The 24,792-nt window shown below is 43.9% G+C and overlaps 2 protein-coding genes across 5 annotated transcripts in view; one reads left to right on the top strand and one right to left on the bottom strand.

Moving 5' to 3' along the window:
- The window catches only part of LOC105021679, a 47,575-nt gene extending 37,621 nt beyond the window's left edge, over window positions 1-9,954 (top strand). For all 3 annotated transcript variants that reach the window (XM_034297090.1, XM_010889488.5, XM_029125178.2), the window contains 9 exons: window positions 342-468; window positions 652-681; window positions 814-926; window positions 1,611-1,743; window positions 2,802-2,941; window positions 6,473-6,596; window positions 7,340-7,498; window positions 8,790-8,952; window positions 9,433-9,954. In XM_034297090.1, the coding sequence (XP_034152981.1) occupies window positions 342-468; window positions 652-681; window positions 814-926; window positions 1,611-1,743; window positions 2,802-2,941; window positions 6,473-6,596; window positions 7,340-7,498; window positions 8,790-8,952; window positions 9,433-9,521 (1,078 nt within the window). In that variant the 3' untranslated portion in view covers window positions 9,522-9,954. The remainder of the gene's footprint in view (window positions 1-341; window positions 469-651; window positions 682-813; window positions 927-1,610; window positions 1,744-2,801; window positions 2,942-6,472; window positions 6,597-7,339; window positions 7,499-8,789; window positions 8,953-9,432) is intronic.
- Window positions 9,955-10,062: 108 nt separating this feature from the next.
- On the bottom strand, window positions 10,063-24,768 carry LOC105021677 (reticulon-4-interacting protein 1 homolog, mitochondrial). 2 transcript variants are annotated; one of them, XM_029125179.2, is made up of 9 exons: window positions 24,113-24,768; window positions 23,807-23,958; window positions 23,400-23,468; window positions 19,835-19,959; window positions 19,299-19,347; window positions 18,180-18,316; window positions 16,118-16,301; window positions 14,385-14,477; window positions 10,063-10,509 (listed from the first exon to the last, which is right to left on the bottom strand). In XM_029125179.2, exons 1-9 carry the CDS (start codon window positions 24,402-24,404, stop codon window positions 10,315-10,317), a joined length of 1,296 nt encoding a protein of 431 aa, XP_028981012.2. In that variant the 5' UTR covers window positions 24,405-24,768; the 3' UTR covers window positions 10,063-10,314. The 2 variants fall into 2 exon arrangements, with proteins under 2 accessions (XP_028981012.2, XP_028981013.2); XM_029125180.2 differs by lacking the exons at window positions 10,063-10,509; window positions 14,385-14,477 and adding an exon at window positions 15,018-15,225.
- Window positions 24,769-24,792: the final 24 nt, after the last annotated feature.

The following is a 24,792-nucleotide window of genomic DNA, read 5'->3' on the forward strand; positions in this document are numbered from 1 at the left end:
TCAAAGAGGTGCCAAATATTGTACCTCCCCCTAAATTCCTCTAGAAGGTTCTTATTATTACTTACTGATTCTGGGGAAACCTTGAACAGAGATTTCCGGATTACTGGAAAGACTCCAAAATATTTGTAGAATGTTGAAATTCAGTCATGCGTGTGATACACAAGCAAATGGCAGTGTTTAACACAAACATGTAGTCATGTTTTTTCCTTAACTGTACTGCCAAGTATTCACGCAAAATGGAAGCCCTCAGACTGATACATCAAGTGAACTTGAGCAACACATTTCTTTACAAATGCTTTGTTATTTTATGCCTTAATGTACATGTTTTTTCTCTGGCTTAGGTGGGTGGCGTTCGAGGAGGCAGGGTTCTCTGGAAAGATGTATCTGTTGGAGAAGGGCCTTTACGGAAACCCAGAGGACTGGGGGGCCCTCAGCTCCAAGATGAACTCTGTCATGCCTGTCACTCTGGTAAAGTCAAATAAAACATTAGAAGCATTCTGAAGTACAGTGTTTTGAAAGGGGTTATATTGTGCAATTGGATATTGACAATAACAAAGTAATCTTATAAAGTGAACTTGACAACAGAATATGGTATGACTAATAGGCTGAACCAAGTATCCAAATAATGTTCTCATGTGTTATCTATTTTAGAATAACCTGGGAAATTCTGCCAAGTTTAAAGTAAGTAAATTAGAAGTAGTTGGACCAATATATATATTTTTTTATTCGTTTAATCATTCCAGGTTTTACAATATCTGTTTCAAATGTCTTATGGTAATTGATCTGTTAATTTATATGTTGTATTTATCTCAGGTACACTTGTTCTCTGAGCCTGGTTTCCAGGGTTCTGTCCACGTTCTAGAGGACAGTATTCCTAATTTGCCACAGGGGTTCTCCCTGGGTTCCTGTAAAGTGCTGGCTGGCAGGTGACTGCAGCATTTTAATTATTCCTCCTCAGTTCTTTATCACAGTTCCATATTTGCATTCTATACGACTGTTCTCTATTTGTGTTCTATATCATTGTCCTATAGCTGTAGATCAGTGGTTCCCAACTACGGTCCTCAAGTACCCCCAACAGTACACATTTTCATTGTAGCCCCAGCCAAGCACAGCTGATTCAACTAATTATCAGGCTCTCATTGAGTTGAATTGGGTGTGCTTGTCCAGGGCTACAACAAAAATGTGTACTGTTGGGGGTACTCGAGGACCGGAGTTGGGAACCACTGCGTGTAGATAATAACATAAACAATACTTTTATCAGCATTTTCTAGATTATACCCTGTACCACATTTGCATTAGAAAAAGCGAGGAGAATCTCATTACTATTTGCATAATCACATATTGTATGTTATTATTTAATAATTTAAATGTAATTTAACAAATGCAAACAATAAGCTGTGTCGTCATGTTCAGTCACACCAAAGAATGTCCCGTTTCGTGGACCAGGGCTTGTGTGACATGTCATCCTCTGCTGGTTGTGTGGGTCCCACAGCAGCGCTGCGACATTATTCATTATGTCAATTATCTCAGGCAGTTTGAAAACTATGAGGAAAGGGAGCTCGACTGCACGTGTCTGACAGGTCCTCGTTCCCTGTTCCTGTTTGTTTCAGCTGGCTGGCGTTCGAGGACTATGGCTTCGAGGGGAAGATGTACTTGTTAGAGGAAGGGGGCTACCCCGACCTCAGGGCCATGGGGTGTGTGCACCCCAACTCCCCTGTCCGGTCCCTGCAGACCACTGGCTTCGTGAGTACATTTAGGAGACCCTCTGATCCGGAGCCACTGAGTATTGAATGCACACATTTGCATAGTTAAAGCCCATGAAGCCAAATAGCCTCATGACGTGATGAGATCCACTGGCACATTTCGCTGCAGGCCCGGGTTTCCTTACTGCTTGTGGATTCGTATTTTAACGGCAAAACGACCACTGGTACGTGGTGACATTTTAATGTAATCCGGCCAAAGGACTGGATATAAGCCACATGATAAACGGGACTGTTTAGCAAACCGCGTACTTTGCATTAGCTGGATGGTGTTAAAATAGAGCTATTTGATCCTTCTGCCGGCAAATTTGAATGTTATGTATGAAGGAAGGGTCTGAAATACCTCCTAATGTGTTCTCCTGTCTACCAATTAATAGTAATGGAAAATGCTCTGTAATTTTGGTTCATCCGCTTCAACCATTAATGGAATACAGCGTACTCCTGATGCTGCAGAACGATAGAATATCTCATTTCCTGTGTTGTTTGTTTCATACAGCCTTTTTTGCTTATCCTCATGAAGGTAGACAGTTTCAGAGTTGAGTGTTTATGGCTCAAAGAAACATCAGTTGTTCCTGTTTATCGTGTTGCACATTGGATGGACATTATCAGGTGACTAAAAAGAAGTAGAGTAGGTGAAGCATCTCTGTTTTACAAGAAAATGTTTTACAGAAGTGTGGTGAAACAGTGACCATTAGAATAGTTACCATCTCTACGGCGTGTGTGTGCGCGCCACTCGACTGGGAAAATGTTTAAGTGATTTAGTATCTGGAAGGTTTGAGGTCAGACACAACGGAGAAGGTCACCAAATGCAAATGTGGAAAAATGTCTAGTCATTCAAAGAATAAATTACCTCAAACTGCCTTCCTGCTCAACTTGAAGTGTAATTAACCTGAGACATACTTTCTCCTCTCTCTGCCTAACCCTGCCTCCTGCTTAATCTCTATGTTTCTTGCTCCTGGTTTCTGTCCATTTCTCTGCCCCCTCTCTCTACATCTCTTCATATCTTTCGCGGTTTGCATCTCCTCCTCTTCCTGCCGGTAGGAGTTCTCTCTTCCCTCCATCACTCTGTTCGAGAGGTCAGGTCTCCGGGGCAAGAGGCTGGTTCTGACCGCCGGCTCCGTCAACCTGCAACTGGCTGGAGGCTGCAGCCGGGTCCAGTCTGTCCTGGTGGAGGGAGGCATGTGAGTTCCATACACTGTGTGTGTGTGTGTGTGTGTGTATTTACTGTCCTGGTGGGGACCAAAAATCTCTGCCAGGATAGTAAAAGCAAGAACATTTTCATTAAACATTTCAAGTTTGGTTTCAATGTTTGATTTAAAGCTATGCTCAGATTAGGGGTTATGTTTATGGTAAACGTTACAACTGGCTAGTTTGGTTTTGAACAGGAACAATGCTTGGGTCCCCATGAAAATAGTAAATTGTTAAGTACAACCCTGTTTCCCCAAAATGTTGGGACGCTGTGTAATCAGATCAAAACAGAATGCAATGATGTGCAAATCATTTCCACCTATATTTAACTGAAAATAGTACAAAGACAACATATCAAATGTTGAAACTGAGAAATGTTATTGTGTTTGTAAAAATACATGCCCATTTAGAGTTTTATGCCAGCAACCTGTTTCCCAAAAGTTGGGACAGGGACATGTTTACCACTGTTTTACATCACCTCTTCTTTTCAATGGATGCCAGGTCTGGACTGCAGGCAGGCCTTTTTAGCACCCGGACTCTTACTACGGAGCCATGCTGTTATAATACATGCAGAATGTGGTTTGGCATTGTCTTGCTGAAATAAATAAGGCCTTCCCTGAAACAGACGTTGTCTGGATGGCAGCATTTGTTGCTCCGAAACCTGTATATATTGTTCAGCATTAATGGTGCCTTCACAGATGTGCCAGTCACCCATGCCATGTGAACTAATGCTCTAATGCACCCCAGCATCAGCCTTGTCCCTTGCATACAGAGATTTCTCCAGATTCTCTGAATTCTTTTATGATATTATGTACTCCAGATTCATACGTTGAGACCCACTGTGGCCATCATCCCCTCAGAACAACCTGAGCTGTTGCGTTTGAGTGTGTGTGTGTGTGTGTGCATGTGTGTGCTTGTCCATTTACTGCTTTAACGTGTTGGTTAAAACCTTATTCACCTGGTGTACTGACAGAAGACGTTGTGTAGTATGTTGTCTTGTACACTATTGAGTTGCAGGCAAGCGATTTGAGGCATCACAACATCAGTAGCTTGTGCCATTTGTTAAAGTAACTAACTCAGGAGCCTGTTAAATCAAACCTGCACTGTCGTGTTCAACCCATAGCCTTGCAGGTATTTTCTCGGGTACATACTAGGGTACAGCCAGGGTGACCCCCTTAGAGGTCAACTTGACTTTTCAGAATTTAAAGAATGTGAGCATATTGTGAATAGACACCAGATAGACACATCTCTGGAGAATGTGAATGGATCTCAGGCTTGATGTTTATTTCACACTGTAAACCCGGGGGCCTTGGCAGTGTTGAAGCAAAACAACAATAATACTGTTATTAGGACCAATGTGTTACCTGTGAGGTACGGGAGTAGCAAGGGCGTAAAGGAGGGGCAAAAATGAAAACAACAAAATGACGCACCGCACCGCACGGTACCGCACGGCCTCTATGGAGACGATAAAACAGACGATATTATCAGTGATGAAGAGCCGGTGTGTCGGCGGGCTGCGCTGCTGCCATCATCTTCTGCCGGAGAGGCCGAGGGCACGCAGCACAACGTGGAGCAACCGCCACATCGCTCTGGAGAAGATTCAACTAAATACTTATACTTTCTGGTGTTTTGACACTCTGCTGGAAATAAAACCAGCACACGGGTAAATGTAGTTGCCCGGCCCTGCAGTACATGAGTACCAGGACAGTAACAGAGTACCAGGACAGTAACAGAGTACCAGGACAGTAACAGATTAATACCAGGACAGTAACAGATTAATACCAGGACAGTAACAGAGTACCAGGACAGTAACAGATTAATACCAGGACAGTAACAGATTAATACCAGGACAGTAACAGATTAATACCAGGACAGTAACAGATTAATACCAGGACAGTAACAGAGTACCAGGACAGTAACAGATTAATACCAGGACAGTAACAGATTAATACCAGGACAGTAACAGATTAATACCAGGACAGTAACAGAGTACCAGGACAGTAACAGATTAATACCAGGACAGTAACAGATTAATACCAGGACAGTAACAGAGTACCAGGACAGTAACAGATTAATACCAGGACAGTAACAGATTAATACCAGGACAGTAACAGATTAATACCAGGACAGTAACAGAGTACCAGGATAGTAACAGATTAATACCAGGACAGTAACAGATTAATACCAGGACAGTAACAGAGTACCAGGACAGTAACAGACTGCTTTCACAGTCATTTGTCTTTGGTGAGGCTGTTGGAAGCAGCACTACCATGTGAAACAAAAGCATATCCTTCATCCAGCAACAGTACTGACAAAGGCATTTGTGGTCATTTTTTGTTGTTTTGCGTTGACTGAGATAGTGTGTCTGTGCCTCATGACAACGGTTAACAAAATGGGAGCAAACGAATCAATTTGAGTCATAGCACTAACCCACCTGCTCTCCCTGCTCCATGAACACCTGCAGTCAACGTTTTGACAACGTTTTTACCGAACATATTGCATTTCAAGGACCCTGTGTAGGTAGACATTATTGCATCATTTAGTCAGTTGGCCCCTTTAATGCAGTTCACAGAAAAGTGATGCTTCGAGTTGAACAAGTTTAGTGTAGGATGAAAACAATTGAGGCTGGGATGGATGTGTTTGTGGAATACAAGGTCAATAGGAAGTGAATCTCATTCAAATCATCTTTCATGGATGTAAATGAAGCCAGCCTGTGTGACTAGTGCCTTTGAAACTCAGCTTATATAAAATGTGCTAAACTAGCTTGCAGTTTCTTTTCAAATATGGCATGGCAGAGATTTGTGATCCGAACTAGTAAAAAGTGCAAGGCCAAAGTCCTCGGGCTCCAGCACTGGTCTTGACACAGCTGGATGTTGTGAGGTAGTGAGACCTGGTTCTAGACCAGTAGAAATGTCCCAGAGGGGTGTGACATTCTGACAGGAGTTGTGAGCGTACCCCTGCAACACACAGGGACACAGGACGACCTGGCGGGGTCAGAACGATAACTCAGGGGGGACTACTTTTTTTCCTGGTGATGAGATCAGCAGAGGCCAAATGAATGGTGCTTTTCATCAGTGAGGACTTCGGCACAGACCCAAACATATACTGTGTTGGTGTGTTTTAGTTCCTGGAGACTGAGTGTGTGAAAGGCAAAGTAATTTAGAGTAGAAGAGCAAAGCAATAAACAAATTCCTATCTCTAATGTATGCGTTACATCTGTTAGCGGGCATTGGTACTTTTTTAATTAACACTCAGGTTTGATTAACATTGCATTAACATTTTAGTACTTTATTATTCAGAGCAACATACATACTCCACCTGACATGTGTTAGTGTTAAAAGCACTTTACTGTTTAGTTTGTATTGTTACACGGAGATAGGAGAGTACTCTAGCTACAAGCTCTTTTAGGAAGCCAGGGATGATTATGTGATTTTGACGATACAAGAGTCCGATGGGAAATGCTGCCAGGACACATCTAAATCGACATATTTGGCTGTGAGCTGAAACCTTTTTTTAATTGCCAGGTGGGTGTTGTATGAAGGAATAAATTACCGCGGTGCACAGATTATCCTGAAGCCCAGCGAGGTGTCGGATTGGCGCACATTCAGTAGCTGGCAGCGGATTGGATCGTTACGCCCACTGATCCAGGTAAGAAGCCAAGCTCACATGTGGTAATCTGATTGGTTGTCGTACGTGGTTATCTGATTGGTTGTCATATGTGGTTCTGATTGGGGACCCAGATTGAGGCTGACATTCATTTCAGAGCTGCACACTAAAACACACAGGGATTTTAACAGAAATGAAAGCTTATGCCAATAATAGGGCGTTCTGTGAAAGCGAGCTTGGTGAAAGTTGGGCAAAATGCCTCTTATAGGGAGGATATCTGTTCTCCTGCACACTGCACTTTAACTGCACTTGAATTGGATTTGCTGTCTAAGCCTGTCAAAGGTCTTTCTAGAACATTCTTTGATGTTGATACCAAAGGTGTTGTTGGGTGGAAAAACAGAGATAAACTCTGCTGTTTTGACCGAAAACAGGCACTAATCCAGTGTATGTCCCTGCTTGTTTTTGTATGTCCCTGCTTGTTTGTGTATGTCCCTGCTTGTTTGTGTATGTCCCTGCTTGTTTGTGTATGTCCCTGCTTGTTTGTGTATGTCCCTGCTTGTTTGTGTATGTCCCTGCTTGTTTGTGTATGTCCCTGCTTGTTTGTGTATGTCCTTGCTTGTTTGTGTATGTCCCTGCTTGTTTGTGTATGTCCCTGCTTGTTTGTGTATGTCCCTGCTTGTTTGTGTTTGTCCCTGCTTGTTTGTGTATGTCCGTGCGTGTTTGTATATGTCCGTGCGTGTTTGTGTATGTCCATTTGTCTATGTCGGTGTGTGTTACTTGAGCAGCGACAGGTGTGCTTCCGTTTGAGAAGCCAGGAGGCGGGCCTTCTGATGTCCGTCACCGGGGAGATGGACGACATCAAGCTGATGCGTATCCAGGCAACGGAGGAGACGGGCGGAGTCGAACAGATCTGGTTCTATCAGGACGGACATATACACTGCAAGGTATGGTCACGTAGCACAGTGATAAAATGCCCATCGCTTCTGGAGCGCGCGGCCAGCCAGGAAGTGGAATTGACAGGAGACTCATAGCACCACCAGATACCTTTAACAGACGGGATCGAAAGGTTGTGGGAACGCCAGGTGACCCCGCCTACCAGTGTGTAGGCTCGGCTTGATTTGAAGGGGTGTGGTTAAGTTATCGTCGTCATGGCAACACAGTGTTTAGAGGAGGTGGGCTGGCTGCGGTGTGAGGAGTTAAACGGCTGGTTGTCTGTACTACCTGTAATGGGATGTAATGGGATGCATTGACCCAGGCTCATTCAGTCCAACCTGTCCCAACACTGTACCATTGTACTCCGTTAACATTAGTTTATTCGTTTTTATATATTATTGATGTATATTTCAGTCTCACTGAAGTACAAACACTATTTATTCCACCACTACTAATACTACCACTACAACTACCAGTACTACTACCAATACTACAACTATTACTACTACTACTACCACTACTAATACTACTACTCCTACCACTGCAAATACTACAGTTAGTACTACTACTACTCCAAATACTACTACTACCACCACCACTACTACTACTACCACTACTAATGCTACTACTAATACCACTCAACCACTACCACTGTTACTGCTGCCACCACTATTACTACTTTTGTTTGATTATTGATCTAGCACCTGGAGGCTCAGGGTGACCCAGTGGCCTAAGCAGTTGCCTTCTGTCCACAGGATCAGCTGCAGCCTGGCTTTGAGTCCAGACCACTGCTCTTTCCGCTGACCTTGTCCAGCATTAACCACTTCCATGTCCAATGAGTCATAACGCATGATGACTTAGTATCCAGCACCCAAATATTTTTGGGGAGTACAATGAAGTTTGAGGATAACCTTTAAGAGAGCATTATTGATTAATAATTCATGAACTTTAAATTCAGATCCATGAATAAAACAATGGAGTTTATAGCCTTTAGAGCATATCTTTACAGCAGGTCTCTGCAGTCCACACCACCTATACATGATTTATTAGGTCATTCTTCTCTGCTTGTGAGGGTTGATTTCCTGTTTAGAAGATTGCTTTTTTTCTTCTCTGACTGTTTTAGATGATTTCCTGTATAATGTATACTCCTTTTCCGGTTATGTCTGATGGTTTTCTTTTTAATTTATATTCTGTGGCTTTTAGATGAATCCCTCTTTGGAGTGTAAAAAGGGTTTCTTCTCTGTTGTGTCAGATGGATTCCTCTTTAGATTGTAAGACTTTCTTTTCCTGTGGTTGTGTCAGATGCTGGAGGAGTGCTGTCTGGCTCCCTGCACCAGCCTGGCCATGCCAGGAAGTCGGATGGGCCTGTCCCCAGAACCCGCCAAGCAGCCGTCCTGTTGGAGCATCACGCACGACGGCCTCATCCGCTACACTACGTCTACCAACCTGCTCCTGGAGGTCAAAGGTGAGGCAGGAAGGACGGCGGTCCTGGCCACGTTCTCTAGGATACTATGTGCACTAATTGAAATGACCTGTGTTTTCCAGATTCTAAGTTAGCGACCCACTGCCCAGTCATTGGATAGCTGGAAGCAATGTGCTTCCGTATTGGCTAATAAGGCTTGCCAATCAGAAGCAAGAGAAAATGATTGCAATAAAGCTTATACCACCTGTCTGTGTGTCAGCCCGATTGCTCAAATTCTGTCCTGGGGTTTAACGTTGGTACTTTGTCTGCAACGATTGTGCGTTAGCGACACCTTGTGGCTGAGTTGAGACAGAAAGGGTAATGTCTTGAGGTAATTACTCATCTGTAAGTGAATGAGTTACAGCAAGGTTGTCACAATGTTGCTTTCACTAATCAGCCATTTGCAAATTTTCTTTAATCCAGATCCTGAGGGTGGAATGTTATTTTTTTCAACAGGACCTGACATATTTCTGTCATTTTCAGGTGGGCAAAATTACGACAAAAAACAGGTTATTCTCAACACATTTGATCCAGACAAACCCAACCAAAGATGGACAGTGGAGATTCTCTGAGATCTTGCTAGATGGCAGAGTGGGGTGAAGTGCAGCTTGACCAGGGGCATCAGCGGCAGCGTGGACCCATTCAGGGCTCAAGGACAAAAACTGAACATTTGCTGCGGGAAATGGAGCTTATATGTAGTATATTTCCTATGAAAGGGTTAACATGGAAATATGTCAAGCTTCTTGGAGAATCTATAACATTGTGTTACATCTTTACGCACAAACATGGGACAGAACAGTAGTATTAAATACTAATGTAAGACAATGTGGACTCGTATGAGCTAAGTTTAAATGGACTCCATTTCTTTCACATATCTATCTGATGTCGTGTGGTTGATATTGTATGCTTTAACTTTTTGATGAGTATGTATTGTTTTTATATACTTTTTTCCAGTTTGCCATTAATACCTTCATGTAAATAAAAGTGGGTATTTATCAAATGTGATGTGATATGTTGATGTGTGGTCTTCAATATTTGGAAAAAACCTTTGGAACAACAGAGAACATAGAAGATAAAGAACATTTTAAAAGAATAACTCAATTGCACACAAGGTTAAAATAAAATATTTTACTCTAGTCCTTAAAGTTTCTCCTAGGTATAGATCTAGAATCAGTTTCCCCTGCCCTTACAGACCTTAAAATATGTGAAAAAGACCAGTGTCAATCCCAGGCGCTGCTGTGCAAAGTTCAGCATTCTCCCATGATGCTGTTCATTAGGCACAAAACGTAGCAAAGCGGGACTGAGAAACCTTGATCCTACATGTCATAAACAGACATTCAAGCCCTAAGGGGCACGACGTCCACATCAGTTCAGCTCTTTGGCACCGTCTCCCCCGGCCTCTGATGTGTTCTCCTCCACCCCCTCTGTCCCTGCCATCCCCTCCTGCGCCTCCTGGTTCACGCTGATAACAGTCTTTCCCCTAGCGTGACCCCCCTCCAGTTTCTGAAAGGCCAGTGGAACCTGGGCGAAAGGGAACGTGGCCTCCACCACTGGAAGGATCTAGGGAAAGAAACAACGGCGTTCGTGAGGCTTTATTTATTTATTTATTTGTTACAGAGAGTAAAAACAACTAAATTACTTGATCGTTTTTTTGACGCAAGCCGGGCATCTGGGATCTCAACCAACCAGAAGAGACCCGCTCCAGCAGCGCTGACAAATGACTAGTCAACGGACATCCATCACTGAAACTGGGAATCCTACAATGCTCTCTCCACGTTTATCTACCCCCCCCCACCCACCCGTGCCGAATCATCTCAAAATGAATGTACAACCGTCAACATAAAAGGGAGGGATGGGGGGGGGGGGGGGGGGGTAAAAAATGTGATGAGGCGAGAGAATCCTGGGCGCTTCCCAGCAGCCAACATGTTTTTATCGTCAGCGTCTCTCTTGTAGTTGACAATGAGGCTGGCGTCACGGCCAGACAGCAGACATCCGGCCACCACAGACTGGGGGGGGGGGCGGAGGGGGGCGTGCGCCTGTTCTAGTGCGTGTGTTGTAATGGATTCCTGGCGTGCCAGCCCCGCCCCTCCAGAAAGCTGCACCCTCCCTCTAAGCCCCGGGACAAAGGGCATATGGATTACCGTGGTGACCGGGGGTGGGGGCACGTCGTGAGCTGGAGCACACGGCTGCTTGTAGCGCTGATGGAAAACCGGTGTTTTAAGGATCCGGCTCGCGGGCCACAGGCGCACCGACACGGGGGACTTGGAGCACGCCGCCATGCTTGGAATGTGTGGCATTTTTGGTGACCGTTGGTTGTCAGGTGGCACCCTCACTTCGCCGTGTCTCTTACCGTAAATGTTGTTTAACCCCCCCCCCTCCTAGAATATCCTCCTCCTCACAGCCCCCACGCACTGTGGTTTGCGCCGCAGAGCTGGCGGTAGTGAACGATAGTGGAGCACGCATTGTAGTTGACGATACAAGAGCATGCAGTGGTTAACGTGGCAGAGCACTCATTCTGAAGGCTGTGGTAGAGCATGTGGTTGGATATAGTAGAGCACTGTAGTTGACAGGGTAGTGAATGGGATTGGGTAGGTTGCTATACAAATATAATCTATTACAGATACAAGTTACATGTTCCAAAAGTTAATCAGTTCCACAACATCTGAATTACCCAAAACCAGTAACACACTTTTGGGTAACATTCCAATAACAGACATTAGAAGAAATCTAAAAGAAGTAGTAATAATTAGAATGGTCATGTGAAAAATGACACCCCCTGGCTCGCATGCAGAGCCCTCTTCAAGTCCCCCCACAGCATTTTGGTTGTATATCTGAGCTGTACTCAGCCATTCCAAAAACCTCAATTTCTTCTTTCTGAGCCATTCTGTTGTAGTTTGGATTGTGTGTTCTAGATTGTCCTGTTGCATGATGAATGTTTGGTTTAACCAGAGAATTCTCTGGTACAACGTCTAATTTATGGTTGTCTCAATGATGACAACTTGGCCTTCAGGCAGCATAGCAGTTCCAAACCAATAGGCCACCACCTCCATGGTTTTTAATTTTTTGACAAATTTGGCATTGTGGCAAATCAACTCCACTAATCTGTCCAGAGCACCTTGTTCTGGTAGTTTTGGTCTTTACCTGGGTATTGTCTGGTGAATGTCAGTCGTGTCTTGATATTCTTTTGAGGGCAGAGGCTTCTTCCTTCCTGACCTTCCATACAGGCCAAGACTGCAGTCTCTGACAGTTGACTCATGAATTTTGACGATGACTGTGGAGAGGCCTGTGGATCCCTTGGTTACCCTTTAGATTGCCAATGGTCTGGAATTTTCTAAATATTTAGATGATCCAATTCTTATCTTATAATCATTTTATAATTTGCCCTTTTTTTGGCCAATTTATGTGATTGTAGGGATCTACAGTACCTACCCATGTGATGGCAGGAAATTATAAATATTTTGACATTTTGCTCAGTGTCCAAATACAACCCTGTTTTCCAGAAAGTTGGGACGCAGCATAAAATTCTAATAAAAAACGATTGCAATGATGTGCAAATCATTTATCTATATATTTAATTGAAAATAGTACAAAGACAACATATCAAATGTTGAAACTGAGAAATGTTATTGTTTTTGGAAAAATACATGCCCATTTTGAATTTGATGCCAGCAAGACGTTTCACCAAAGTTGGGACTGGGGCATGTTTACCACTGTGTTGCATCACCTCTTCTTTTAACAACACTCCGAAACCATTTAGGAACGGAGGAGACCAACTGTGAAATATTTTCCCTTTCTTGCTTGAAAGGATTTCAGCTGCTCAACAGTTCGGAGTCTCCTTTGTCATATTTTTCGTTCCATAATGCACCAAATGTTTTCAATGGGTGACAGGTCTCGGACTGCAGGCAGGCAAGTTTAGTACCCAGACTTTTTTACTATGAAGCCATGCTGTTGTAATAGAATGTCATCTGGCAGCATAGCAAATCTTAACAATTTTCCGTTTTGAAACGTTATTCCTTATTTGTTGCACTATTTGCCCACGCAGTCTTTCACAGAGTGGTGAACCCCTCCCCGTCCTCACTTCGGACAGACCCATCCTCTCTGGAATTATATTTTAATACCCAATCATGTTACTGACCTGTTGCCAGTTGACCTAATTTGTGGTGTGATATTCCACCAGGTTTAGCTATTTAGCATTACAAAACCTTTCTAGTCTTTTGTGGCCTCTGTCCCAATGTTTTGAAACATGTTGCTGGCCTAAAAAAAAGGAAACATTTATTTTTCAAGAAACAATAAAATGTCTGTTTCAACATTTGATATGTTGTCCTTGTACAATTTTCTATTGAATATAGGGTTTAGATTATTTGCACATCATTGCATTCTATTTTTATATACAGTTTACACAAAGTCCCAACATTTTTGGAAATGTGTTGTATGTTTTAAAGAAAGCACAACTTCCCAGGGGGTGTACTTACTTTTTCACTGATGACTCATCTTAAAAAAATATCACATATCTATTTTTGTACCTCAAATAACAAGACAGTGATACATTGATAGACCAAGATGCTACAATATGCTGTTGATGTTTAGGCTACACGTCGGTTCCATGGTTATTGGATTACACAGGCTACTTCAGGCCTATTCTGTTGATTTGCGAACAGCTCCTCACAATCATTTATTGGAGCATGGTATTACTGTTAGAAAGCAGATCCAACATGGAAGGTGTCATGATTTCACGCACACAATTGTTTAATGTAAAAGTAATCTAAGAGAATATATCTGATTAATGGATTTGATTGATCACAATCATTTCCCTTTTTAGTTTTTCCAAGCAGAGATTGATAATAGTACAGCATTCTATGATTGCCAAAGTAGAACATTCAGTGAGTAATTGTAGAGAATGCAGTGACTGACACTTCTAGAGAATGCAGTGATTGACATTTTTAGAGTATTAAGTGACAAACAGTAGAGCATGCAGTGACTGACACTGGTAGAGCAAGCAGTCATTGACAGTAGAGCATTAAGTGACAAACAGTAGAGCATGCAGTGACTGATACTGGTAGAGCAAGCAGTCATTGACAGTAGAGCATTAAGTGACAAACAGTAGAGCATGCAGTGACTGACACTGGCAGAGCAAGCAGTCATTGACAGTAGAGCATTAAATGACAAACAGTAGAGCATGCAGTGACTGACACTGGTAGAGCAAGCAGTCATTGACAGTAGAGCATTAAGTGACCAACAGTAGAGCATGCAGTGACTGACACTGGTAGAGCAAGCAGTCATTGACATTAGTAGGGTATGCAGTGGATGGCAACAGTACAGCAAGCATGTACTCTGTATATTCCTCAGCAAATTTGCACCGGATTAGTAGACCCATCTACCAGGCTAATTTCCATCTGTATACATGATGCTTAGACTAGAACATGCATTAGCAGTACCTTCCCTGTGTCCACCAGTCTGCTGACGTCATCCAACACGGGGCCATCTGGAGCATAGAAACCCCAGCGGTAGAACACTCCATTACACATGTTCTGAGGGGGAGACAAGTGTTAGAGTGTGGAAGGCCAAAACACTAATAATATTCAGACGCTCATAGTACTGAACTCCTCCAGGCCAACTAACGGAGAAATGTATTTGGAATAGGGACTCATGTTCTATTCGGTAAATATCTCAGCAAATAGTGTGAAAGGGAACATCAAGATTCATGGAAAAGCAGCCCCAGGCTTTGAAAACGCCCTTGGTTACAGAGTAGCAATGCTGCGTGGGGCCACTAGAGGGACCCGTCTGGCTGTGCCCTCGGAGGACGTGTCCAGCTTCAGCACTGCCCACGGTCTGAGTGGGGTTTCCAGCGTGACTCATGCTTCGGCCCTGCAGTCACCAGTACGGCCAGCCGGCTGCTCACCTAAACAATAGAACTCTGAGCCGGAGGCTTGGCGGGAATCACACACACATACACACAGACACTCACACTGTCACACACAGAAACACACAGACTCTCACACAGATACACTGTCACACACACAAACTCACAGACACTCACACACAGAAACACACACACACACACACACACACACACACACACACACACACACACACAGAAACACACAGACATACACTGTCACACACACAAACTCACACAGACGCACACACACTCACACACAGGCATTTAGTAATCTGACTAAATGCCTAAATACTGCCATTTCAGCAGCCCTGTGTGTGTCATGGAAATAGTCACAAACACACACAAACACACACACACACACACACACACACACACATCTCACATACAAACCGTCAAACACCAGTCAGGAAGTCAGCAAAGGAAAGAGGGAAAGGAAGAAGTCAGGACAGCCCCACCAAAGACCTAAACTGCTGCAATGTCAACACTAAAGCAGTGCCAGAATAACATCAATCTCATCCTGCCAATGTAGACCAGGTGATACTCTCATCCTGCCAATGTAGACCAGGTGATACTCTCATCCTGCCAATGTAGACCAGGTGATACTCTCATCCTGCCAATGTAGACCAGGTGATACTCTCATCCTGCCAATGTAGACCAGGTGATACCAGGTCGTACTTTTGTCCCCGGAGGGGAATTTAGGTCCACAGACTTGCCGTGACTGATTTTGGGCAGAATGTGACCATTAATTTTGAATATTTCATGTCTTAATGGTAGGAAGACGTTCGGTCCAAATTGGCATTGGGTACCACATTAATCGAGTGTCATGTGAATCCTGAAATTTAAAATAGCCGATTTCAGTGCAATTTCAGCGCCAACCATTAACCAAAATTACATCCAACTTTCCTTTAAATTACGCTGAAGAAATGCTAATCATATCTGGCTCTAAAGACAGAAAATAACTCGGGACGATGTCATGGCTTGCTGAAATCTAACCCATCTGTTTGTTGCACAGTCATCCACTCCGCTGAGGTCACTCTTACCACAGCACAGACAAAATACCTGAGACCACACTCACAAAGAGTGCCCTGAGTACAGAGGTGCGCTGTCTATGAGTACAGAGGTGCGCTGTCTGATCTTAGGCCGACAGTACGGCACATTAGTGGAGCGGATGAGTGATCAGCACTTCTACTCTGAGGCACTGTGTCAATACAGGCCCCAGAGTGAGCAGCCTGACAGTGCCAGCACGGCAACGGCTTTCGGCCCACTCACCTTAACAGCAACCTGGCTCAGGGCAAGTCCTGAACGCACCCCTCCCTCCAGCAGGCCCATGGAGTCCGTATTGGCCAGCAGTGGGGTCACCAGGGTCACGTATTTGGCCCCTGACCAGGCCTTCAGGAGGTCCGGGGCCCAATGCTCAGAGCCCCCCCCCACATTGTCCAGGACCACGTCGAACCTGTGGCGGGGAACACAGAGAAACAGAACACTGGTTATCTGTGTGTGTGTGTGTGTGTGGGGGGGGGGGGGCATAACGTGTTCTTTCACCTACATTTGAGGGACAAATATCCAGCTTTAAGTAAACCAAGAAGTCCAGCCAGGCCTAAGTGATGGAGGCGCGTTTCTTACAGATCAGTGGGTAGACAGACATGGAGCATTTTGCCTCCCACTCTGGTCCTTGAGCCACATTGCCATGGAAACCAGGAAGTGAATCAGCATGCAGGTGTTCCACGGCCCTCGTTAGGGGGTCCAGTTAACAACGTGGGGTGGGGGTTTGTGGGAGAAATCCAACACTACTGTTGTTTGCTCCTTGGGGTTTAAGGCCGGGTGTCTCTGTAAAGCACGTTGTGACAACTGCTGTTGTAAAAAGGGCTTTATAAATAAATGTGATTGACTGATTGAATCTAGCCGTATCCAACAGCCTCAGATTTCTGTCTCAGTAACGTTAACCCGTCAACCTTGGAACACAAAGCTGAAAACAAGGCAGATGAGGGACGTGCAGTTCCTTTAGGCGCCCCTTTAGGCATAAATTAAACCTACAATAACAAAGCACCTGCCTGTTATTGCGCCACCAAGTGGTGGATAGGCGTGTTCCCACAGGTTTGGGGGGAGACGTGTCCTCCGTTGCCAAACTGTTCTGATTCTAAACTTCACACTGCTCTCTCAACCAGAATGACACATTCTGTAGAGCAGGGGTGTCAAACCGGTTCCACAGAGGGCAGAGTGTCTGCATGTTTTTGGTTTTTCCTTCAAATTGGTTCCCAGTTCCGACCTAATTGGTGAGGGCAGAAACTAACCAACTAGTGACCTAATTAATCAATCAAGTACAAGGTGAGAGGGAAAACCCGCAGACACTCTGCCCTCCGGGGAACCGGTTTGAGACCTCTGCTGTAGAGGGCAGTGCATTTTCTGGCCAACAACCGCAACTGAGCTAAGGAAAATGCTTTTTGCATAAAAATCCACTTAATCTCCAGCCTGTTAAAACAAGAAACCAGGCAAGTCTGGTTCAGCCGGCCCGCAATAAAAAGTGTTGCCCTCTCAAGATTCGAACCCGGGTCGCCCACGTGAAAAGCAGTGTCGTTAACCACAATTAATTAATTAGCCACATGTGAATGACATTGATACAGTTACACTGACTAACGTTTCTTACTAAGTTAACCACCCCTGTTTTAACAGCGTATTAGACAGTAATAAGTATCTACTAACTTACTGGAATAGCAATTGCTAGCGAGTCTGCCAATGCAATTTCATTTCATGGCATAAGAACTTGTTTTTTTCTTTCATTCGTGAATTGTGCTCTGGGATTGGGTCAGTTCTCCTTCCCCAATAAGTTCTCCTTCTCCACTATAAATCGTTGTTGATATGAGGTCTCCTCCCGTTTTAAACTTTAGGAGGACATGAGGTCCTGGTCCACACCTGCGGAGTACCTGGTTTGGGGGGCCCGTTGCTGTCCCTGTCCTTGTCCACCTGGTCATACTTCTGACCTAGTCTACATTTAAATAGACTCTGGATTTAGCCCACAAGCATTTATAAATTATTCCAATTGGACTCTTAATATCTCACCCGGCACAGCCAGAAGAGTACTGGTAACCCCTCTCAGCCTGGGTCCTCTCTAGGTTTCTTCCTAAATTTCAGCCTTCTTAGGGAGTTTTTCCTAGCCACTGAAATTCAACACCACTGTTGTTTGCTCCTTGGGGTTTAAGGCCGGGTGTTTCTGTAAAAGCACTTTGTGACAACTGCTGTTGTAAAAAGGGCTTTATAAATCAATTTGATTGATTGACAACACCACTTAATAAATATACCACGAGCCAACACCATTCCAAATAATGAAACCCACTTTTCCAACCGTCCCAGCTCCGCCGCCACATCTCCTGCTGTGTAGTCCACTACGTCATCCGCCCCCACACCCCTGACCAGCCCCTCGGCATTGTGGGAACAGGTCACTGTCACGTGGGCACCCCAGGCCTTCAACAGCTAAAAAATAAAACAAACAAATTCTAGTAGAAAGACATGTGTGTGTTGATGTTAAGGTAAAGGGGGTGCTGTTTGTTGGGGTTATGATGGAGTGTTGCTGGTAATGTTAAAGTGGAGTGCTAGATGTTGGTGTTAAAGTGAAGGAGTGCTGAGTGTTGGCATTAAAGTGTTGTGCCCAGTGTTGGCGTTAAGGTGAAGGAGTGCTGAGTGTTGCCATTAAAGTGTAATGCCGAGTGTTGGCGTTAAGGTGAAGGAGTGCTGAGTGTTGGCATTAAGGTGAAGGAGTGCTGAGTGATGGTGTTAAAGTGGAGTGCTGAGTGTTGGCGTTAAGGTGAAGGAGTGCGGAGTGATGGTGTTAAGGTGAAGGAGTGCTGAGTGTTTGCATTAAGGTGAAGGAGTGCTGATGGTGTTAAAGTGGACTGCTGAGTGTTGGTGTTAAAGTGAAGGAGTGCTGAGTGTTGGTGTTAAGGTGAAGGAGTGCTGAGTGTTGGTGTTAAAGTGAAGGAGTGCTGAGTGTTGGTGTTAAAGTGAAGGAGTGCTGAGTGTTGGTGTTAAGGTGAAGGAGTGCTGAGTGTTGGTGTTAAAGTGAAGGAGTGCTGAGTGTTGGTGTTAAAGTGAAGGAGTGCTGAGTGTTGGTGTTAAGGTGAAGGAGTGCTGAGTGATGGTGTTAAAGTGGACTGCTGAGTGTTGGTGTTAAAGTGAAGGAGTGCTGAGTGTTGGTGTTAAGGTGAAGGAGTGCTGAGTGTTGGTGTTAAAGTGAAGGAGTGCTGAGTGTTGGTGTTAAAGTGAAGGAGTGCTGAGTGTTGGTGTTAAAGTGAAGGAGTGCTGAGTGTTGGTGTTAAAGTGAAGGAGTGCTGAGTGTTGGTGTTAAGGTGAAGGAGTGCTGATAGTTGCTGTTAAGGTGAAGGAGTGCTGAGTGTTGGTGTTAAGGTGAAGGAGTGCTGAGTGTTGGTGCTGCTTCTGTTTCCACTAGTGTTCTCACCTGGATGGAAAATGTTCCAACACCACCTGAGGCCCCAATGATCAGAACTCTGAGAGAGAGAGGAGTGGTGCGGGTGGGGGAGAGAGGGGAGGGGTGGGGGAGAGAGAGGAGAGGTGCAGGTGGGGGAGAGAGGAGGGGTGCAGGTGGGGGAGAGAGGAGGGGTGCAGGTGGGGGAGAGAGGAGGTGTGGGGGGGAGAGAGGAGGGGTGCAGGTGGGGGAGAGAGGAGGAGGGGTGCAGGTGGGGGAGAGAGGAGGAGGGGTGCAGGTGGGGGAGAGAGGAGGGGTGGGGGGGAGATCAGACACACAGGTCAGGATCCACAGAGAAGGCCCATCCATTTCTAGAGCAGCACTTGAGGCAGACATGTTCAGGCTGGTCAGTCAAGCACAACAGCAACCATCATGCAGCACTCAATCCACTGTTTTACGTTGACTGGATAGAATGTAATTCAGGAAGTGTAAAGTGTGTTTTTGTTGTCATGGTCTGAAGTCCCGTTGCTGAGCTGTGGCCCGGGACATGACGTCTGGGAGTTACTTGCCGTTTGTCAGCACAGTTGTCTCTGCCCAGGCCGCCGGCATTGACCAGAGCAGACAGGGCCGTAGAGGCCACGTATGGAACAGACGCCGCCTCCGTGTGACTCAGAGAGCTGGGTTTGTGAGAGACCTGGTGCAGAGGCACACACGCACACACACACATACACACGCACACACACACACACACACACACACACACACACATACACACATACACACATACACACATACACACATACATACACACGCACACACGCACACACACGCACACACGCACACACGCACACACACACACACACACACATTTTGTAATGTTATAAACATAGTTTATGCAGTAACTGCTGATAATGCCAAAACTCAACAGTAATGTGTAAAATGACTCCTACATTTTTGCACATGATGTACTAAGGTACTAAAATAATGATTGATTATTACATAATAATGCTGTAAAAGACATTAACAACTTAGGGAGTGATAATGTATAAATACAATGAAATTATTGTATAAAAGTTTATTGGCTATCAGGTTTTACACTTCCATAACACTGACGCTTAATATAAGTGTCAAAATGCTGTTCAGATTAGTACACCAAATCGGCCTCCTGAATGTTAGCCCAGACTAGCAACATACACAAACACATATTTCTATTCAGCCGAGTGAAGGAGAGAGAGCAGAGAGAGAGAGAGAGAGAGAGAGAGAGAGAGCAGAGAGAGAGAGAGAAAATAAGCTATTCATTTGTTGTATTACTCCCACTTGTTTGTGAGACGTGAAAATGATCCATTTTTGGTTTACATAATAACATGTGGGCTGACTTTTCTATGTGTCTCTTTCTGGAATAAGTAGACATACTGCTGTCCAGGGTAGGACTTCACCTTAAATAACTGAAACAAGCTCAGTTGTATTGATCAATCATGCTTAGTGTTTAGTACACCCCCCATGTCAGTCTATCTTACGGAGGTATATGTCCTCCTCCCCAAAGCCGGAATTTCTTAGAAAATATACTTTTAAAATAAAATAATATAAATTACAGCCCATATTAAACCTGTAAAGGAGTTGTACTGGCTTAGTTTGGTTGTTTCATAATCCAGATACAGTCCATTGCATTTTCCCAACAAACACCATTAATTAGAAAATAACTTTGAAAACAAAATATAATAATACATCATTTCTTGAGTCTTTGAAGTAAAAAAGAGAATGCTCAGATGACAACATTCAACACTGAGTCTAATTGCATGAAGTTAGATATTTCCTTATAAAATAAATATTTAAGACATTTTCTCTCCCAACATAATACATAAAGACAACAGACTTCTGTTGTTCCGTTGTTACTGTTAGTGGGATTTCCTACAATCTTTTAATGGCCCAGAGCTGGACTCACTATTCCCTGATGGCCCCTAGATCTCCTCTGGCTGTGGTCCACTCCCTCGCTCACGGCCTGACTGACTGACTCTCCATCGCTCTCTCTCAAATAAGTGTGTTAACAGTATACTCACGTCCTTATGGCTGCACATTGTCTTTGTGTGGGTGTGTGTTGCCTATTAGGGCTAAGACTCAAGATCCAGGTTTGTTGTGGTAATCTGACCAGCTTTTTGATAGACATAACCACAGTAAGGGTCAGCAAATAAGGAAGTGACACGCTTGACAGCTGATAAACAAAATGTGAATATCATGATTTTAGTATAGAATCAGATTATCAGCATAGGTTTAAATGTTTGACATTTTTGTTTGATATTAAATGTTTGATATTTCTTGTTATTTTCCATTTAAAAATGGGAAATAATCAATAATGTAGTCAATAATGTAATAATTTTAATAAACCCTCACAGACATCCTCTCCCTTCCTCACATAGGCGCTCTCTTTCTTACAGACATGCTATCTCACACACACACACACACACACACACACACACACACACACACACACACACACACACACACACACACACACACACACACACACACACACACACACACACACACACACACACACACACACACACACACACACACACAGTTTCACACTCCGTGATGCTCGCTTACCGACATGCTCTCCCACTCTCTCTTTCTGTCTCTCCATCACACATTCTCCCACTCTCAAAGACAAACACACAAATATTTAACTGTTTCGGTGCCTTTTCATTGAATTTTGGCCACGATGGGAAAGAGGAACAGCACAACAGGACTGCGCAGCATGCTGGAGGAGCAAAGCCAGCGATGAACCCAACCACTCACACAACAAACACACAGAGACCAGCTTGTCTGGGGAGCCTAATTGTTCTCAGGGACAGTGTTACCATGGAACTTCATTACTTATGCACTCATTGTGGCAACCTGATTTTCTGGTTACATAAGATGTGTGCCAGTGCTGGTTGGAAGCAATGTCCCCTAGACCATTAAAATCAGAAACAGCCAACACTCCACTGTTGTACGGAGAAGTGACCAATGGAAGTTAGGTCCACCTTAATTGCTAGGTGTCCAACAAATCTGCAGCAGCATTTCATGCAAATGTTATACAACATGCATTAAAAGTACACACACGTCCCCAATGGGGATTCCCACCAAAACCTAAGCCCAATGTGAGTAAGAAGGCAGTATGCCTATGTGTGTGTGTGTTAGCAAAGAGACACGAAAGCCAACCAGTTGAAAAGGCTGTTTTTTTGTAGTTTTTTTACCCTTAAGCAACTTCGCCCTAATTATTCCAGGCTCACAACCAAATACCGAACATTATGTAACCAACAGTCAAATAATACCTTGAATTCTCAATTTATTACAAATATGCATTACTTTCATCATTGGGAATCAGCCATAATTTATGAATTCATCAATCTAAAGTGCCCGCTTCTCCACATTGAGGTGGAATTGGGCTACATTTACATTTCAGTAATTTAGCAGAAGCAAAAGACTTATCCAGAACAACTGGCATTAGTAAGCGCATACTTTTTTCCTGCTTGTGTTTTGTTCTGTTGGTACTGGCCTCACGTGAATCATCATCAACATTCACTGCAGCCATTCCTGTACCTCATACACTGCAATCAGTTTCAATTGCGTGTCTAAGCAGGTCCTGGTATCCAAATATAACAGCAGCGGTTGTTCGGTAAACACCGGAGAATATCACGACGAGTTGTTATCGGCGCCTGTATTTGACGTCAATACAATGCGTAATCGTGTGATTCATGAATGACTTTCCGTATAATCTATGTTCACCAATGGAGAAAGAGAAGGTCCCAACTCATCTCACATTTTGTCGGCAACACTTAAACATTTCACTGACAAATTAGCTTGTCCCATCAGGCATGTCATTGCTTTACTTTCCCAGATAATTAATCTGCATGAAATAGTTGAATAAAAACCCACTTGCCGTGAATAATGCTGTTCACATTTCAACAACAAAAAAAAAAATGCTTAGATGAACTGATTAAATAAATTGGATAATATTTTCATTAACTAAGAGGGCCAGAGTAAACATGTTGTCCCAGACAATAATCATTCCTACCACCCAAGAGGAAATGTGAGAATGTTTGCAGGCTGTATCTCTATAGCTAATGGGGACGCAAATAAACAGAGAATTACCTCGTACTCAGACAGAGACACCAACTCTGCAAGGCTGCCCTGCTTCCACGGAGGGACGGCCGCCCACACCTGAGGAGAAGAGATTCAAAGAACACCATAATTTAGTGTCATCCCGTGAATTCACTCATTAACTAGGTAATAGACAAGGTATCAGATGAATAAGAGTGAAATGGACACGTTTGCAGAACCCTTTGCGGACCCCTTGCCATGGAATGAGACCATTGTTTTACCGGTAAAATGCACAAGTGGGGGTACTAAAAGGGTACTCTGAACAGGGCCAAATTCAGCTGGTGGTTTAGCAACTGACAATGTTTGGAGCCACTGGTCTGAATGTAGTCAGAATATTTTTGGAATGAATCAAAACCTTGTGCTATAATATTGTTTCAAATGTTATAGATAACTGTCACCTCATCTCCTGGTGTGAAATGGGTCACTCCAGATCCACAATCCACCACTACACCTGAGACATCACGACCTAATATGATGGGAAATTCACTGGCGTTTTGACCCAAAGACATCAGGTCCCGTCTCAGTTTCAGAAGTATTGACCCATACCCAGCTGAGAAACCAGAGACCAAAGAGAGACCAAAATAGATCACAGATTAGTAAAAAATATATTTGGATCGTATGTTATTAAAAACAAGGATCATGTCCAGTTGATGGACATCCTACGAACTGGGTCCTGAAGCATGACAGTTTCGACATATACTCACCCCTCATGGCTATGTCTATGGGGTTGAGGCTTGCGGCGTGGACACGGATTAAAACATCATCTCCAGAACTGATACTGGGAGCGGTGGCCTCTTCAGTAAACCTCAGCACGCCATTGTTGCCATACTCGTCAATCACCCAAGCTGACATGTTGGACTGCAGTCTCGAAAAGGCGCTGAGACTTCCTTTGAGGCGTCCCATAAGTATGGTGTGTCCAGAACTAGACAAAGCACGTCCTCTTGCATGAGGTAAAAATAGCTGTCTGCCGCAGGCAATGACTTTGAAAGAGCTCATGGCGTCTAGTTATTATCTACCTGTTGTGTCAATTTAGTAAACCGTGTTGAAAACTAGGCTCTATTATACAATTTTCTAAAATGATACGGTGACTTAAGGATGTCTACATGTTTCTATACAGAACTGTACACAACAATAACGAGTGTCAAGCTGACAGCACTTGCTTCAACAACTATATGCATGCACATATAGCTCAACTTTATAGCTTCACTAACTTAACATAAGATAACGATAAAGGTACCCGACAATATGCAGGAGCGAATCTCCCTAAAATTACTGAATTTAATAACTAGCAGTAAATGCGTTACTATCCTCGCCCCAGCTACATAACACAATAATGTACTAGTTACCTTCGACCTCTTCGTCACTAACCAATAAGGAAGCTTTG

The sequence above is a fragment of the Esox lucius genome, chromosome 14 (assembly GCF_011004845.1).
Source record: "Esox lucius isolate fEsoLuc1 chromosome 14, fEsoLuc1.pri, whole genome shotgun sequence".
NCBI lineage: Eukaryota > Metazoa > Chordata > Actinopteri > Esociformes > Esocidae > Esox > Esox lucius.

Coding starts and splice junctions, on each gene's coding strand:
- LOC105021677 (XM_029125179.2), bottom strand. CDS start 24,404: ATGAGCTCTTTCAAAGTCATTGCCTGCGGCAGACAGCTATTTTTACCT. Junction 19,960..23,399: donor TGTCTCTGTCTGAGTACGAG/GTAATTCTCTGT, acceptor CCTCTGCACCAG/GTCTCTCACAAACCCAGCTC. Junction 19,348..19,834: donor GACAACTGTGCTGACAAACG/GCAAGTAACTCC, acceptor TCTCTCTCTCAG/AGTTCTGATCATTGGGGCCT.